Source organism: Beta vulgaris, chromosome 4 (genome assembly GCF_026745355.1).
Source record: "Beta vulgaris subsp. vulgaris cultivar EL10 chromosome 4, EL10.2, whole genome shotgun sequence".
NCBI classification, from domain to species: domain Eukaryota; kingdom Viridiplantae; phylum Streptophyta; class Magnoliopsida; order Caryophyllales; family Amaranthaceae; genus Beta; species Beta vulgaris.
This window is the reverse complement of record NC_079205.1, coordinates 16,138,891-16,156,426: the sequence shown is the minus strand read 5'-3', so window position 1 is coordinate 16,156,426 and position 17,536 is coordinate 16,138,891. Positions and strand designations below refer to the sequence as shown.

The 17,536-nt window shown below is 37.7% G+C and overlaps 1 protein-coding gene across 1 annotated transcript; it reads right to left on the bottom strand.

The window, feature by feature from the left end:
- Positions 1–7,902: 7,902 nt before the first annotated feature.
- Positions 7,903–17,335, bottom strand: LOC104884685 (probable glutathione S-transferase). The gene is made up of 2 exons (XM_010669368.4): positions 16,817–17,335; positions 7,903–8,403 (listed from the first exon to the last, which is right to left on the bottom strand). Exons 1-2 carry the CDS (start codon positions 17,126–17,128, stop codon positions 8,041–8,043), a joined length of 675 nt encoding a protein of 224 aa, XP_010667670.2. The 5' UTR covers positions 17,129–17,335; the 3' UTR covers positions 7,903–8,040.
- Between the last annotated feature and the right edge of the window lie 201 nt (positions 17,336–17,536).

The window sequence follows — 17,536 nt, the reverse complement described above, 5'->3', positions numbered from 1 at the left end:
CAATTTAGGCCTATTTTCGCCTTTTCACTCCCAAATCGTACTTATCGGGTCATTTAACCCCAAATTTTCTTTGAACATGCTTATATGAGGTATAATGTAACTAGTGTGTAGAGTTATAGGCTTTCATTTGTTGTTGGTTGCATTTCGGGAACGAAAATGTCATTTCGGGCCTATTTTGGCCTTTTCGCTCCCAAATCGTACTTATCGAGTAATTTAACCCCTAATTTTCTTTGAACATGATTATATGAGGTATGATGTAACTAGTGTGTAGAGTTACAGGCTTTCAATTGTTGTTGGTTGCATTTCGGGAACGAAAATACCATTTCGGGTCTATTTTGGCCTTTTCGCTCCCAAATCGTACTTATCGAGTCATTTAACCCCAAATTTTCTTTGAACATGCTTATATGAGGTATAATGTAACTAGTATGTAGAGTTATAGGCTTTCATTTGTTGTTGGTTGCATTTCGGAAATGAAAATGCCATTTGGGGCCTATTTTGGCCTTTTCGCTCCCAAATCGTGAATGCTAATGGCTAAATTTAAGTACCCTCCTTTTATAGTTAATAATCAACTTCATGGTCTATGGTCTATGGCTAACTTTTACTTTGTCTAAGTTTTAATACCCCCTCCCCTCCCCCACTACTGCCCTCCCCTCTGCACAGCCCCCCTCCCCACTGCTGCCCCCTCCCATGCACACCCCCACCCCCACTGCCCCCCCCTCTGCACACCCTCCCACAGCCCCCTCCCCACTGCCCTGCACCTCCCTATAGCCCCCTCCCACTGCTGCCCCTCCCCTGCATACCCCTCCCCACTGCCCCCCTGCACACCCTCCCACAGCCCCCCTCTCCACTGCCCTGCAACCTCCCCACAGCCCCCTCCCCACTGCTGCCCCTCCCTACACACCCCTCCCACTGCACCCCCTCCACACACCCTCCCATAACCCCCCTCCCACTGCCCTACATCCTCCCACAGCCCCCCTGCCCCTCCCCACTGCTGCCCCCTCCCTGCACACCCTCTCCCCACTGCCCCCCCCCCTCTGCACACCCTCCCACAACCCCCCTCCCCACTGCCCTGCACCCTCCCCACAGCCCCTGCCCCCCTCCCCACTGCGCCCCCCCCTGCACACCCCCTCCCCACTGCACTGCCCTCTCCCTCCCTAAATGTGAATTTTTTTTATTAATGCGTATATTTGTACAATTTCAGGGACATGGCGGAGGTGCATACGAATACGAGTGCTGAACACACTACCGATGATGAGTCTTTCGATTACCAAAAGGAGTGGGGTAAATTGGTTCGAGCACGCCGTGAAGAAAAAGATGCACAAAGGGATAGGAAGTCATTGGCGACTAAAAAGAGAAAAGGAAGGGGACCTACAAAGTCACTAGGGAAACCCACCCTAATGACTTTGGAGTACGATCATTTGGGGCAACCTTGTGGAAAATGCCGTCAAAAGTATGCCATGCAAGTTGGGATTTGCATGCATAAGCTCTCATTCTCCACTCATGGAAAGAGGTGCCCGAGTCTTTGAAAAAGATGATTTGGGAAGATACTATGGTAAGCTTCGCGTACAATAACGTTTAGAATCTTAACACTTTAGTTAAATATATGTGTAATATTTACTAATTTGTGAAGTGCGTTTTTGTAGAATCAATTCAATATTGAAAATGATGAAGCCAAGAAGAATGTGTTTCTATCCACGGTTGCCAAGAGATTTCAAGGCCAAGTTAGTGTCGGGGTGGATCACTAAGCGGAGAAAAGTCGTGGGTATAAAGAAGAAGAAAATCTACGGTGGAGAAACACGCACCGGTTCTGAGGCTTCACCGGACACATCATTTAAGGCACCCTCCAAGTTACCATATCAGATATGGAGGCATATCAGAGCCGAGGAGTGGCAAGTATTTGTTGCACAAAAAAAACCCCGGAAGCTGTTGTAAGAATATTTTACTAGCTAAGATTTAATACTCATAGATCTAGTATTATTATATAACATCATACCTAACCTTTGTTTATAATTGTGTGTTTCAGGCAACTCGTGAGAAAAGTAGCGCGAATGCAAAAGCTAGGAAGTATTATCACCATCTGGGTGCTCAGTCGTACGGTCAGGCGAGAGATACGTGGATGTATAGTCATTACCCCACGATTGGGTTGACAACGGCAATGGGCACTAGCTCTACAACGACAGTTGCACAGCCTCGGCAACCAGATAGAGTGCTCGATTGGTGGTGTTCGATGCATGGGGTTGATGCAAAGGGACAGAGAGTCTTGCCTGATCCCGGAACACAACAGATAGCTAATGCCATTGTAAGTACATATTATAAGTTTTTGATAAGGTATATATAATATAACTTGTGCGCTCACGAGCATTTCTCTCTTATCCTTATGTAGATTGGCTTGAAGGAAAAGGAGGCAACTGGTGAGTTCACTCCTAAAGGACAAATTGATGCCTTACACGAGACTTTAACGGGACCAATATGGACGTGTGAGGGGCATAGGAGGTGTCCTCCTCGGGGTGAGAAAGGTGTATGGTGATCAATACACTACTACGTCAAAATCCAGTGCCTCCAGTGTGAATTCGGCAGCTTCAATAGATGTGGAGGCTATGAAAGCTGCAATTCGGGAGGAGCTCAGAGAGGAGATGTCTCAAAATTTCAACGCCATTTTGGTGCAAATGGGCTTACCGACTTTTGGTGCTTTCAAGCAGGGCAGTGTTATTACACCTACGCAGCCTGATCCAGTTCCGGAGTTCACGGTAATCACTTAATATCACAACTATTGTTCTTAAATGCTTGAAATTCTTATTATATATGTTGTTTCATAGACTAACTATGAATAGAGTTTTTTTTTAAAGGAAGAGACACCATATGATCTATTAGCTAGAGGAGATGGTCATGGCAGTTTCATTCTTGTTGCTTATGGCCAAGCACAAACCCCTAGGGACCGGGTACGATTGCACAACCAGGCAGTGGCTGATATTCACTATGTAGTCACGCACCGTTTCAGAGATTGTGCCTGGTTTCGAAGAATTACCTCTTCCGCTACCGAATACAGAAGTTGGTCTACATTCAGTGACTGATGCCCTTGGCAGTTTTGTTCTATGGCCGCGTGCATTGGTGCGGTTATCAGATGAGGTACAATGATTAACATATATATATATATATATATATATATATATATATATATATTATATTGTTTTCTTTTATAGTTCCTATATATGATTGTCAGTAATATATTTTAATTTAACTAATTACTAGGTTTCGGGTAGGGGTGTAAGCAGACTACGAAAAGTCCAGAGTCCAATCCAGTCCAGTCCAAACTTGTCAGATTGGACTGGATTGAAAATTTTCCGGACTGGACTCAGACTCAAATTTTCGAGTCCAAATATTTTTGGACTGGATTTGGACTCATCCCTTTGGAGTCCAATAAGTCCAGTCCAGTCCAAAAATATTTTTATATATAATATATTTTAATACATATATAATGTATATATTAAAAAAATTGATACTATTTTTAAAATTTTGGAGTTTTTAACCTTCGTTCTCTAAATATTTCAACTGGCACCAGACAATTTTACTTGGCGCCAGACTATTGCACTTAACTTCATTTGTTAAACAAGTAAATTATACTACCAGTACTGCAGTAGTAGGCTAGTAGCCAACTAATTCTATCTCACTTCACTCCTCAGTCCTTACTACTCACTTCCTCTTACTCTACATTTTCTTTCTACCTCGCTGTCTTGACTCTCGCATTCTCTATTTCTCCCTTAGTTTAATTCTCAGTCTCTCTGCTTCCTCTCAGCTTAGATCAAGGTAAGCATCTAATTCAACTTTTTATTCATAGTATTTTACTTTAATGTAAGCTTTCAATCTAATTTGTGGATATTGATAATTGAATCATATGTCAAATGCTCAAGCATCTCAAAAAACGTGGTGAATCATTGAATCTAAATCGGGAAAAAAGATATAATAATCGGACTGGACGGGATTGGATTCGGACTCAAGAAAAAATTATCGGACTGGATTGGACTGGACTCAAAAAATATTTGGATCGGACTTGGATTCGATTTCTCGAGTCCAAAAAACTTTGGACTGGATTTGGATTTGGCAAAGTCCAATCCAGTCCAATCCATTTACACCCCTAGTTTCGGGGAATGCCAACAGGAAGGGAAAGAAGGCATGTTCACCTCAGGATGGCCGACGTGATGAAGTGGAGAAAGAAAATGTTTCTATGGCAAAGTGTCCACTCATTACAGAGGTGCAAGGCCTTAGTTCTCCGTGCTTTTGGTTACATGAGTGCGTTAGCGATGTAGACGATGAAGCAATGGTTGAGATTCAGTTGTCGCACAAACAATTCCACTACTTTGAGGATACATCGACCTTCATTTCTAAGGTTGATATTAAAGAATTCTTATATGGGGAAGAGTTGAATGTTTCCATGATACAAACATTCAGAGGTAATACTTTAGTATATAAATTAAATATACATTATATATATATATATATATATATATTATATATATATAATATATATATAATATATATATAATTTATATATATATATATAATTATATTATATATATATATATATATAATATATATATATATGCCTTAAGTAGTTTTTAATTCAACTAACTTCCATAATAAGTAAGTTTTCTTTTAATCAATATGATTTCTCAGGTTATTACACAATGAATTGATTGCATCTAGTGAGCCAATATTTGGTTGGTTATGTCCAAGCATAGTACGAGATGACAGTTGCTTAAAAAACAAAAGGGAGTTGAAAGAGTATCTCAATGCTTCTTTGAAAGCATGTTCTCGTCTTGGATATAAGATCATTCTTCTTCCTTATATTGAAACGTATACTTCTTAAACTCCCTTTACTTTAATTAAATTGACCTATTAGTTGTTCTACGATTAATAATAACTATATTTTGTTGTTGTAGGAATCATTGGACACTGATTGCGATATGTTTGTCACGTAACGAAGCCTATCACTTTGATTCTTTGCGTAAACAACCACCGCCACATCCCTTACTAGTCAAATCATTATTAAATAAGTAGCCTAATCAAAACTCAATATATGCGCACTTATTAATATTAAATGTACATCTAATCTTATAATAATGTATTGGTGTAGTGTGATGAAGGATGTTAATGCAATAGGACTTCGATCACCAAAATCTCCTGTTTGGCATTCACTCGAGGTAACATGACTAATTTTTTTTTCCTTATATAGAAACACATAATACACATCTAACATCAATGTCATTTATTGCATCCTTTGGTGAATTTAGTGTCCGCAACAAGAAGGTGGACTTGCATGTGGGTATTACGTCATGAGGTTCATGTTCGATATCGTCAATCGTTGCACTAGAGTTGATGATCTTCGAAATGTATGTAACTTATTAATTAGTATATGTTAGTTTCTGCCTATTTTTGCCTTTTACGCTTCCAAATCATATTTATTGATTCATTTAACCCCAAATTCATTTTGAACATGATTATATGAGGCATAATGTAACTATTGTGTAGATATTTAGGTTTCAAATTGTTGTTTGTTGCATTTCGGGAACGAAAAGGTCAATTTAGGCTTATTTTTGCCTTTTCGCTCCCAAATCAAACTTATCGAGTCATTTAACCCCAAATTCTCTTTGAACATGTTTATATGAGGTATAATGTAACTATTGTGTAGAGTTATAGGCTTGCATTTGTTGTTTGTTGCTATTGGGAACGAAAAGGTCAATTTAGGCCTATTTTCGCCTTTTTCGCTCCCAAATCATACTTATCGAGTCATTTAACCCCAAATTTTCTTTGAACATGATTATATGAGGTATAATGTAACTATTGTTTAGATTCTTAGGCTTGCATTTGTTGTTGGATGTATATCGGGAACATAAATGTGATTTTAGGCCTATGTATGCCTTTTTGCGTCCAATTCTTATTTCTCGAGTCATTTAACTTCATTTTCTTTTTGAATGTGATAAAATGAGATATATTATAACTAGTATGTAGAGTTTTAGGCTTGCATTTGTTTTTGATTGAATTTTGGGAAGGTATATGTCATTTTTAGAACTACTAACTACAGTAAAATGATTGAATTCTTATATATGTGTTTATTCCTTGGTTGTTTTGCAAGGTTTATAAGAAGAATTCCACACCAAGTTTGAGGATCTTCACCAAAGAAGAAATAGATGAAGTTCGGGATAAGTTGGCGTCTCACATTACCGATGATTGCTTATGATACATTTTAGCTCGAATCTACTAGTTTGTATCAATTCTATGTACAATTTTTACATTATTAAATATATATTTGAAGTTATTTATTACCTTTCTCCACTTGTCATATATTATTGCATTGGCATTTTTTTTTGTCGAAGGGAGGTTTTGGGTGGGGGGTGGGGGGGGGGGGGGGGGGGCTGCTGGGTGGAGGGGTTGGCAGAGAATGGGCTGGGATGGGGGTGCAGGGCTTGTGGTAGGGGTGTGGTAGGGGTGTGGCTGGGGTGTGGGAGGGGTGGGCACGGGGTGTGCAGGGGTGGGCTGGGGGCTGTGCAGGGGTGGGCAGGGAGTGTGCAGGGGTGGACTGGGGCTGTACAGGGGTGGGCAGGGGTGTGTAGGGGTGGGCTGGGTCTGGGTGGGTGTGCTGGGTGGGCAGGCTGGCAGCAAGTGCTGGGTGGGCAGGCTGGCAGCAGGTGCTGGGTGGGCAGGCTGGCAGCAGGTGCTGGGTGTGGGGGTGGGAAGGTGCTGGGTAGGCAGGGGTCTGGGTGGGTAGGCTGGCAGGTGTGGGAAAAGGCTGGTTGTGGTGGGCAGGGGTGGGCTGGGGTGGGCAGGGGCTGTGGGTGGGAAGGAAAGGCTGGCAGGGGTGTGAAGGGCTGGGGGTGTGCAGGGGTGAGATCTGAATTAATTTTCAAAAAAAAAAATTAAAAAAAGAAGGGTTGCGCTTTTTTCAACAAGCGCAACCCTTCTAAGCAAGAAGGGCTGCGCTTTTTCAACAAGCGCATCCCTTCATGCTTAGAAAGGATGCGCTTGTTGAAAAAGCGGAGCCCTTCATAGTAGGAATGGCTCATGAAGGCTGCAGCCCTTCAAGCTTAGAAGGGCTACGCTTTTACCTAAAAACGCAGCCCTTCTAAGCTTGAAGGGATGCGCTTTTTAGGTAAAAGCGCAGCCCTTCGTTGTGAAGGGCTGCGTTTGAAAAGCGCAACCCTACTTAAAAAGTGAAGGGCTGCTATAGAAAAGGGCTGCTGTCAAAAAGCGCAGCCCTAAGGGCCTTTTTTAGCGCAACCCTTCCTTATTTTTCCACTAGTGTTAGTCACTTATATGGAAGCTAATTGGGCACGTTGTCCTGACGTTCGTAGGTTCATGTTGTTTCCTTGGAGACAATCTTATTTCGTGGTCCTAAAAGTGGTAACACATCGTTTCCTGATCCAGTATAGAATCCGAATATTGAGGCGTCACTAATGTCGTTGTGGAGGCTTGTTACTTCATAACCTTCTTCTTGACTTACTTTGTTCTCTCAAACAGGCTACTATTGTTTTATAGTGATAATAGTAGTGCTAGCGACCTGTCCAGTAATTTCATTCAGCACAAACTCACGAAACATGTTAAGCTGGATATTCACTTTGTTCGGTGAAAAGGTTGCTTTTGTTCAAGTACGTGTTTTGCAATTTCCCTTACGGTCTCAGTTTATAGACACACAAGAGGCCTAACGCATAATTTCTTGTTGGATTTAGGTCCAATATTAGAGTTCAACCTCCTCTTGCTACGACTGCAGTTTACAGACATGTAACATAGAATAGAATTATTGTTATAATATTAAATGTTAGGCTATATTATTTGCAATGTATATAGTTTATCTTATAGGATTCCTAATCCAATTAAGACTAATGCATTGTATTTTTACTATAAATATGATTAAGGAAGAGACTCCATTTTATTTAGCTTCACAAAGTCTATGACATCCAAATAGGTAACTATCAAACTTTAAATGTTGAAAACATCCAATAAATCTTGCTCGTGAAACGAGCCAATTACCAAACAACTCTATTATTTTCACATAGATGTAGCTTCCTTTAGTTTTACTCTTAGCTTGTTGAAGAATAATAACATTTGGTCTTGATTAGGAAGGTTGCTCTTAATTTGTGGGACTTCCTTGAAATGGTTGAACCATCGATACAACCTGGGAAAATTACTTGCTTCAAATAATTTGACTTTCAATGTAAGCTCAAAAATTTGCAGCCAATATATTGCAGTCCCAATGGCTAGGTCAGCTATTCCAATGTTTTCACCTCCAAAAAATGTATTGTTTTCTAAGCCATACTCTTCTAGAGTTCTTAGCATATCTAAGCAATCTTTTCCAGCTTTTGCTTGGTCGTCCACCCTTGTAGTTTGAAAAAATATCCAAATGGCTATGCCCTGTGACATAGTATATAAATCATAAGAATTCAAGCATAAAATTGTGTAATAGTATATAAATCATATGTTAAGTCTTCTCAAAGAAAAATCAACTTTTTGATGCAAAATTACCAAATAGAAAATTTTGTCAAAAATTATCTTATAAAACACTAAAGCTTGTGAAACACTAACTTACGCTGGAATACTAAACAACCGTGACATTAGCTCCCACGTGTGTGTAAATTTGCATCAGAAGATTTGCTCCGGTCCCCGATTCATGAAAATCATTGATTTAGGTCTTTCGATTCAAACCAAATCCGAAAAATTGCAGTCCAGGGCGTCAACCCAATTTCTTTTAAAAGTTTTTTTTTTTACCAATATTAATGTAACTTTTCATTTGTTTCATAGAATATTGAATTTTATAGTGCGTGTGTCTATATATATATATCTCCTTTTCTCAATAGAGGAACAAATAAATAAATAAAAAAATCAAGGAAACATGGATTTAAAAAAACCAAAATAAAAAAAGTAAAATAATTGTAAATGTATGTTTGAATTAAATTTTATATATATATATATATATATATATATATATATATATATTATATATATATATATAGATCACATGACAATGCTCCTTATGTGAGAAATGAGAATGAATCTCAACCATAAGATTTGATTAGAGTTACAACACTTGTTCATTAGAGTTATACCCCTAAAAAAATTTAAGCCCAAAAAAACAAATTTTTTGATTTTTTTTTCTAATATTTTTTTTTTGGAGTTACATCCCTTTTTCATTAGAGTTACATCACTTATTCATAAGAGTTATAGCCATAAAATTCATTCTCATTTCTCATGTAAATATGCATTCTCATAGTGAGCCAATTATCACTTTATCTTCGCTAACACTATTTCCACCATTTGGTAGGTGTGATTAGTCTTTATGCAATAAAACCAAACATGACGTTGACATCTAGCCATCATAATCTATGACAAAAAATTAAAACCTTAAAAATAGTACAGTAAATTTTTAGGTATGTGGTGAGATTCATAAAAGTTCAAGTGTCGCAGGTGGTTGGCGGCGGAGGTGTGGTGGTTCATGGTCGAACCCACTAGTGGAAAGAGAATTGAACTAAGAAGCTAAGGAGCGGAATTCTTCAGCAGTAGTGGCGCGCCCAACTGGTGGTGGAAGCTTCAGGTGGCCGACGATCGCTAGTGGTGGTGGTCAAGTGTGGTGGTGGGTGGTCGAAACCAGTGTGGTGGTGGTGAGTGTGTAGACTTCAACTGAGAGTATAAGGGAGCAGAGGAGCGAGAAATATAAATTGGGTGGAGGGAATTGAAAACGCGGGGGTTTTTGTGTTAGAAAAATAACGGAAAACTTAATCAGGTCTTGTGAACCAAATCATATTTTCGAAAACCGCAACAGTTTATACAATCTGATTCGGTTCACTAAAGGACCGGATTAGATCTTCCGTCTAGCTTTCCCTCTCATTTTTTCTATTGATTTTTAGATGCAGTTTTGTAAAAACTGAATCTGTTACTAAGTGATATATAAGGTTTTTTCCACGGGTGAGAAACACAAGAAGTAATAAGTAGACATGTCGGGTAATATTGACTTGTTTTATGATATTCATGAAATACCTTCAGAACCCGTTGGTCTTCCGAATGGCAAAAGTACCACTGCAACTAAGGAAGGTCGCGTAAAAATTAGTGATGATATTATCTGGGAAAATGTTTTATATGTTCCTGCGCTCAATTGTAATTTAATGTCTGTGTCTCAATTTCTTGAAAAACAGAAATTTATTGTATTTTTTACTAACAAGATATGTGTCATTCAGGACCCGAGTTCGAGGAACGTGATTGGAGCAGGGAAGCAACATAATAGGGTCTATGTGTTCTGTCCAGTTCGACGTATTCAAGCAAATAAGTCAGTAGTTCAAGACACCTCTATGCTATGGCATCGCCGATTGGGACACCCGTCTATAAAAGTGGTTCGTTCTTTACCAGGAGTAGCTAGTAGTATTAAAAATAATAATGTCTGTGATGACGATTGTCAAGTTTGTTATTTTGCTAAGTAACCTCATTCATCTTTCCTTTTAAGTATGAATAAAGCTTCCGATTTGTTTGCCTTAATTCATTGTGATACTTGGGGTTCCTATAAAGTGGCTTCTAGTTGTGGTGCGCATTATTTTTTAACTATGGTTCATGATTTCTCACGCGCAACGTGGGTGTATTTGATGGTTGGGAAATATGAGGTTGGTAATTTGATAAAGAATTTTTGTGCTATGGTCCAAACGCAGTTCAACAAAAACGTTAAAATTATTAGAAGTGACAATGGTCAAGAGTTTCTATGTCTGCGTGATTTCTATGCTCAAATGGGTATTTTACATCAAACATCATGTACTGTTACTCCGCAACAGAATGGGCGGGTTGAGCGTAAACACCAACATATTCTCAATGTGGCTCGTGCCTTGCGTTTTCAAGCTCATTTGCCTATTGATTTTTTGGGGGAATGTGTTTTGTCTGTGTGTCATCTTATTAACCGCACTCCTACCCGCTTTTTACACGACGAAACCCCCTATGAGTTGCTATATGGTTATGTGCCCAATTTATCTCATTTGAAAGTCTTTGGTTGTTTGTGTTACAGGGCATATCGGCCTCATATCAAAGATAAATTTGGTCCTCGTTCGAGAAAATGTATTTTTGTTGGGTATCCTTACGGGCAAAAAGGATGGTGATTGTTTGATTTGGAGACATATGAGTACTTTGTAATTCGGTATGTTAAGTTCGTTGAAAATGTGTTTCCATTTAATAATGTCAAGATTTGTGATGATGGCTCCTTTAATCTTGATCAATACTTGCATTCTAAAATAATGGTGTCCTATATGATGATCTTGTTGTCTATGACAATAATGATGTTGTAGGGAGTGATGCGTTGACTGGGCAGCCTTGTGTGGAGGCTATAAAGGTTCTGCCAACATCTCCACTTGCTGGTAACAGTGGTAGTGAGCTTGTAAGGGCTGCTGCATCACCAGCCGAGCAGATCGTTGTGCTAGCCGAGCCTTTTGGTGGGCAGTCGTAGCAAAGTGTGGCTGGGCAATATGCCATATCACAGCCCAGTGCTAGTACATTGAGGGGGAGTTCAGTTGTAGTTCATGACGGTGCTCCGGATGATTCATTAACTATCGAAGATGATATTCTTGGTCGTGGTAAATGGGTTAAAACCGAGTCGACACGGTTGCGTGGTTTTGTAACTTACGCTGTTGTTCATGATATAGACCCCCATTTTGCTCCTTCTGCTTCTCCTACTCCGATCACTTCCTCAGGTAAACCTTTTAACATAGCTTGTTATGTAAATTATGATAAATTTTCTGTGAGACATAAACATATTTTGGCAGCCATCTCCAAAGTTATTGAGCCTACTTCTTTCAAAGAAGCGATGCTTGATCCAGGTTGGTGACGTGCTATGAAGGAAGAAATAGATGCTCTTGAGCGCAATGGAACGTGGTCTTTGAAGGTCTTGGTTGCAGGAAAGCGTGCTATTAGCAGTGGTTGGGTTTTCCGCACTAAGTATCGCTCTACGGGTAAGATTGAGCGTCTCAAAGCTCGTTTGGTTGTTCATGGCAACCGTCAGATTGATGGTATCGATTATACTGAAATTTTTACCCCTGTTGCTAAAATGGGCACTGTGCGTCTATTTCTTGTTGTTGCTATTAATCGTGGTTGGGAGCTTCATCAAATTGATGTCTGTAATGCCTTCTTACATGGTGATTTGGAGGAGGAGGTGTATATGAAACTTCCTCCGGGTTATTCTAGTTCCATTCCTGGTCATGTTTTTCCGATTACGTAAGTCCTTGTATGGTTTACGACAGGCTCCGCGCCAATGGTTTTTTAAACTATCCTATGCTCTGCGCCAGTTTGGTTTTGTTCAGTCATATGCAGACTACTCTTTATTTTCATATCGACAGGGAGGTGTTTCTCTCATGTGCTTGTGTATGTGGCTGACTTAATTATTGCAGGTTCCTCCATTGACGTGATCACGAGGTTCAAGCAATACTTAAGTGCGTGCTTTCATATGAAAGATTTGGGTATGTTGAAGTATTTTCTAGGTATTGAGGTGGCTCGTGGCAATGATGGTTTTAATTTTTCTTAACGTAATAAGTATGCTTTGGATGTTTTAAAGGAAGCTGGTATGTTGAGATGTAAGCCCATTGACTCTCCTATGGAACAAAATCATCGCTTAGCACATGAGGATGGTAATCCTTTTGAGTACCCTGATAAGTATCGTCGATTGGTGGGACGATTAGTTTACTTGTCTGTCACTCGTCCTGTTTTATGCTACTCAGTGCATACGTTAGCTCAGTTTTTGAGTGCTCCTCAGGTTGCACATTGGGATGCTGCTCTGCGTGTCTTTCGTTATATTAAAGGTCATCCTTGACAGGGTGCTTTGTTGCGACGTGATGCTCTACAGTTGAATGCCTATTGTGACAGTGATTGGGCTGCTTGCCCCCTTACGCATAGATCCTTGTCTTGTTATATTGTGCTTCTTGGTCATTCTCCTATTTCATGGAAAACCAAGAAGCAACCTACTGTGGCTCGTTCTTCTGCCGGAGCCGAGTATCATTCTATGGCCGTTACTACTAGTGAGTTAAAGTGGTTTAAATCCTTCTTACGTTCTTTAGGTGTCATTCACTCTTCTCCTATGAAGTTATTCTGTGATAGCCAATTTGCGCTTCACATTGCTAAAAATCTTGCCTTTCATGAACGCACTAAACACATCGAAGTTGATTGTCATTTTGTACGTGATGAGCTATAGTGTGGGAATATTGCTACCGTTTATGTGCCGACCATTCTTCAGTTGGCCGATTTCCTGACTAAGGCTCTTGGTCGTCATCAGTTCCGTTTTCTTCTACGCAAGTTGGACATTAGTGACTTGCATGCTCCAACTTGAGGGGGATTATTAGTGATACATTATTATGTTAATTATGTAAAGTCTTTATCTTGTAAAGTTTCCTACTTTGTTTTGAGCTTTCATTGTAAAGTAGGTTAAGGGCTTGTAAACTTTGCATATAAAAGGTATTTGGAGGCTAATGAAAATGACAGTTTGATTTTCTCCCCAAAACACATTCCTTTACAATTATTGTCACTGTTAAGTACTGAATGTGGATTCTAATTTTTTTTGGCACCTACTGGAGATCCCATGATAAAATGAAAAGTCTTGTTAAATCGGCACCTCTCATAGCTAACCCAATCTGGGTTTGCAGACAAACACTTCGAGACTGGGGAGATGTTAAGGGAGAACTGTCTTTAAAGTCCCCATAGTGGGGATCGAATCCCTAATCTTAAAGTTGGAAGGTTCTGTCTTTACCACTAGGCCAAGCTTAGCTTGGTGAATATGGATTCTCAATATGAGTAAGTGAGTTAATCTATGCTTTCACAATTATTGATTAGTGAAAAAAAACAATTATTCTGGAAATCTTGTAGAATTCAAGTATTCATTAGACTGATTTTGCTCAAGAAAAACATACATACTACATATCCGAAAAAATGACGTTGGTGAGTTCGAAATGTATGACGTTATTATAAAGGAAGAAGAAGATTATAGGTTCGGGAAGAATGCATTCCCATTTTGTTCAAATATTTGCCGACCTTCGAAAAGAATGACGTTGTCATCAATATCTTTTATTTGATTTTTACTTGTAAGTTTTATTATTTATCTAATCCTAACAATTACGATTGCGGGAGGGTATTAGGAATACTATGGGATAGTAAAGATATGATAATACTTATTAGTTATTGGTGGGGATTCGGTTCGTTAGCTGGAATTTGTTTTGTTTCAGATAGTGACTGGCTATTTTTTAGCAAATCCTTGGGTAAAAATAGCACTTGGTGCAGTTATTGCACTTAAAGAATTTTTCACTTTAAAAAAGAAAATGGAATCAAATGAATAAGGTAGAAACTCCAGGAAAGGAAGATTAATGATTCATATGAAAATGAATTTTTTTTTCTGATTTTTATTTCATAATTTGTAATTGAGGGGTTTCGTTTTTTTAAAAAAAAATATATATGATAACTCTCTAAAAGTGAAAATTCTATTATGCTTCCAGGAGCACGATGCACACCATGCACCCAGTAAACTTGTTCTATTTCCGATGAGTAAATGTTCTATTTTAACAAATGTTCGTTTTAAGCATATTTTTCAGCAAAACAATATGCATGTTCTATTTTTCGTAAAGATTGTTCTATTTTCAAGAAACAAATGTACTATTTCAAAAAATGTTCGTTTTAAGCTTATCTTTTAGCAGAAAATTCTGTTATATTTTTCATGAAAATTGTTCTATTTTCAATGAGCAAATGTTATATTTTAAAAAATATTCTTTTAAAATTTATTTTCTAGCAAAAAATATGCTCTATTGTCCCTGAAAATAAGTTCTATATTTGATAAGAAAATGTTCTATCTAAGTAATTGAATTCTAGTAATGTTCCACTTCAACAATTAAATGTTCATTTTCGTAATTAAATTCTCGTAATGTTCCACTTCAACAATAGAATGTTCGTTTTCGTAATGAATTCTTGTAATGTTCCATTTCAACAGTAAAATGTCCGTTTTGGTAAGACAATTTTTGTAATCTTCTGCTTTAACAGTAAAATATTCGTTTTCGTATTCGTAAATATTATCTTTGTATTATGGAAGCATAGTTCTCATTGTGCTCCTGGGAGCAGAATGCACGCATTATTCTACAAGGCATGCCTATTCTATTAGTCTAGTGAAGCTTGGATAACATAATACATAGGACTTAGACTATGAAAGACCGTGATTGGTGAAGGTACCAAACCCCGCTCTTAGTATGTTAAGATATCTTGTTATTTTAGGGAAATATTATCACAAAAATATGATAATATTTCCAGTAAGTGTTTGATTACTATTAGATATAAAATCATTTATTTTTAGAGATAGTTCAAAATAAGAGTCCCTCTATACTTTTATAGAGCTATACATGTTGTAATTTGGTTTATCATAGAAGACGCATCAATAAGGATGAGGAGCTAGCTCATGTGGTAGAGCACTCCCCTCTGATCTCTAAGGTCAGGGGTTCGATCCTTACCCCCAACATTATGTTGGGGTATTTCCTTAGCATGTTTTAATTGCATGCATTACCAGTCAATGTGCTGGTAGTTCCTACAAGGCTGCTAGCCTTGGTAGCAGGAAAAGAAAAAAAAATTATCTACTTATTTGGACTATTTTTTTCATAATATGCTTATATGAAGTATGGATGAGTTATTATATTATTGAATTCTTCAAATATGAGATCGCACAGGGCATCTATATAGTTCGAGACGGGCCTGCTTGGTAGGGATTAGCCCTTGGGCTGACTTAATTTCCCAATCAAAAAAAAAAAAAAAAAAAAATATAGAAGACGCATCAATATCATATAAACTTAAATTACAATGAATCAAAGGAATGCGATGACACATATAGAATCCATTGCGCTACTTTGACTGATTCCTTTCCGTTTCCTTTTATACATTCAAACAAGATAGAGGCTAAAAGATTCTAACAAAATTTTGTTAGAGAGCCACAATGTTCTTATATCATAGGCTCCCGACTACCCACATACTTATAAAAGGATGGGTAAAAAACTTATATTAGACCTAATTAGTGTGGAACGACTAATACTAATTCATATAATTTATAAAAAAAGATACATTATATAAAGGGTTTTTTTGTCATAAAGGACCTAATAAAATACAAGTTTTGTGGGCAAGGACCAAATAATTATTTTTTTGTCAAAAAGAACCTAATAAAATACTTCCGATTGTGAATAAGAACCACTTTATGAATTTCCGGCCAAATTTATCATTTACCGACATTGACCCTTTTTTTTACCCCTAGTTGACTCTTTAATGTTTTTTTCCTATTTTAACTGAGTGACTATGTGAGACAAAAAAGTTACTGTATCACAAAGTGAAATTTTAAAGTGAAAATTCCATTAAATAAATTAATGTAGGAAAGAGTGACTGTATGTGAAAAAATATTGTCATTATAAAAGGGTAGTATATCACATAAATATGTCACCATGTCATATAGGTGACTTTGGTCCACAATAATATTAGTGTGGATCAGGTCCATACAAGAATAGTTCAGTCATTGGTCAGATCTATATAATTTTGATACAAAAATAAAATCATTTAAACAAAAATACAGTAGATGTAGTACTAACATTGACCAAAAATTTTCTGATTAATACATGAAAATAATAGCAATATATAATTTCAAAAAAATAAATTAATGAATTTTTCACTACTAAATCAACCATGTTAATGGTCGAAGTTGTCCACAAATCTTTTTTTTTATAATAAAACTAAAAGTTTTGCACAAATCTGAAATCTTATAATAGTGCAATATACTAGTAGTATCAAGTTGAGAATCTACCTTCTCTTCAGCAAATTTAGCCCAGAATCTGACAACTGCTCTTTGATAGGGATCTTTTGGTAATAATGGAAGCTGATTAGGCCACATCTCCTCCAGATATTCAAGGATGATCAACGACTCACAAATTGGATTACCATTATGGACCAACACTGGCACTTTTTTCTGAACTGGATTATAATCTAAGAGTAATGAACTTTTGTTTGTAAGATCTTCTTCAATATATTCATATTTTATGCCTTTTAATTCAAGTGCCAAAATCACTCTGCTGCAAAATGGGCTCGACCATACTCCAAATAGCTTCACATTTTCCATGGTATTTTTGAAGAGAAATGGAATATGGGATCATGTAATTTGGAGCTATTTGAGTTTGAAAATTGAAAAGGGGTGTTTTATAGAGTAATCATGGACTCATGGTGACTGGGACATGAGTTTTGTTAATACAGGTTATATTTGAGGAAACATCTAGGAAGGTGCTCTGTTAATATTTAATTTTAGTTCTTTTAATTCTTGAGTTTGTTAAGACTTTGAAACTACTTTGTATTGACATAGATTATTTGACCGTTGGGAGAATTAAGCTTTTAATAATTTTAAAATTTTGTGAATAGAACTATGTGAAGAAGCTAAATCAAGGAGTGAACTAGTAAAAGGTGTGAACCTTTATTTACATTGATCTACAAATACAATTTCCCCTCCACATAAAACTTAATCTTGTCACAATAT

What these genes read in the sequence shown, in the direction of transcription:
- LOC104884685 (XM_010669368.4), bottom strand. Translation starts at nt 17,128, where the DNA reads ATGGAAAATGTGAAGCTATTTGGAGTATGGTCGAGCCCATTTTGCAGC. An exon ending in CTAAATTTGCTGAAGAGAAG is followed by an intron (nt 8,404 to 16,816) that starts GTAGATTCTCAA and finishes ACTATGTCACAG; the next exon opens with GGCATAGCCATTTGGATATT.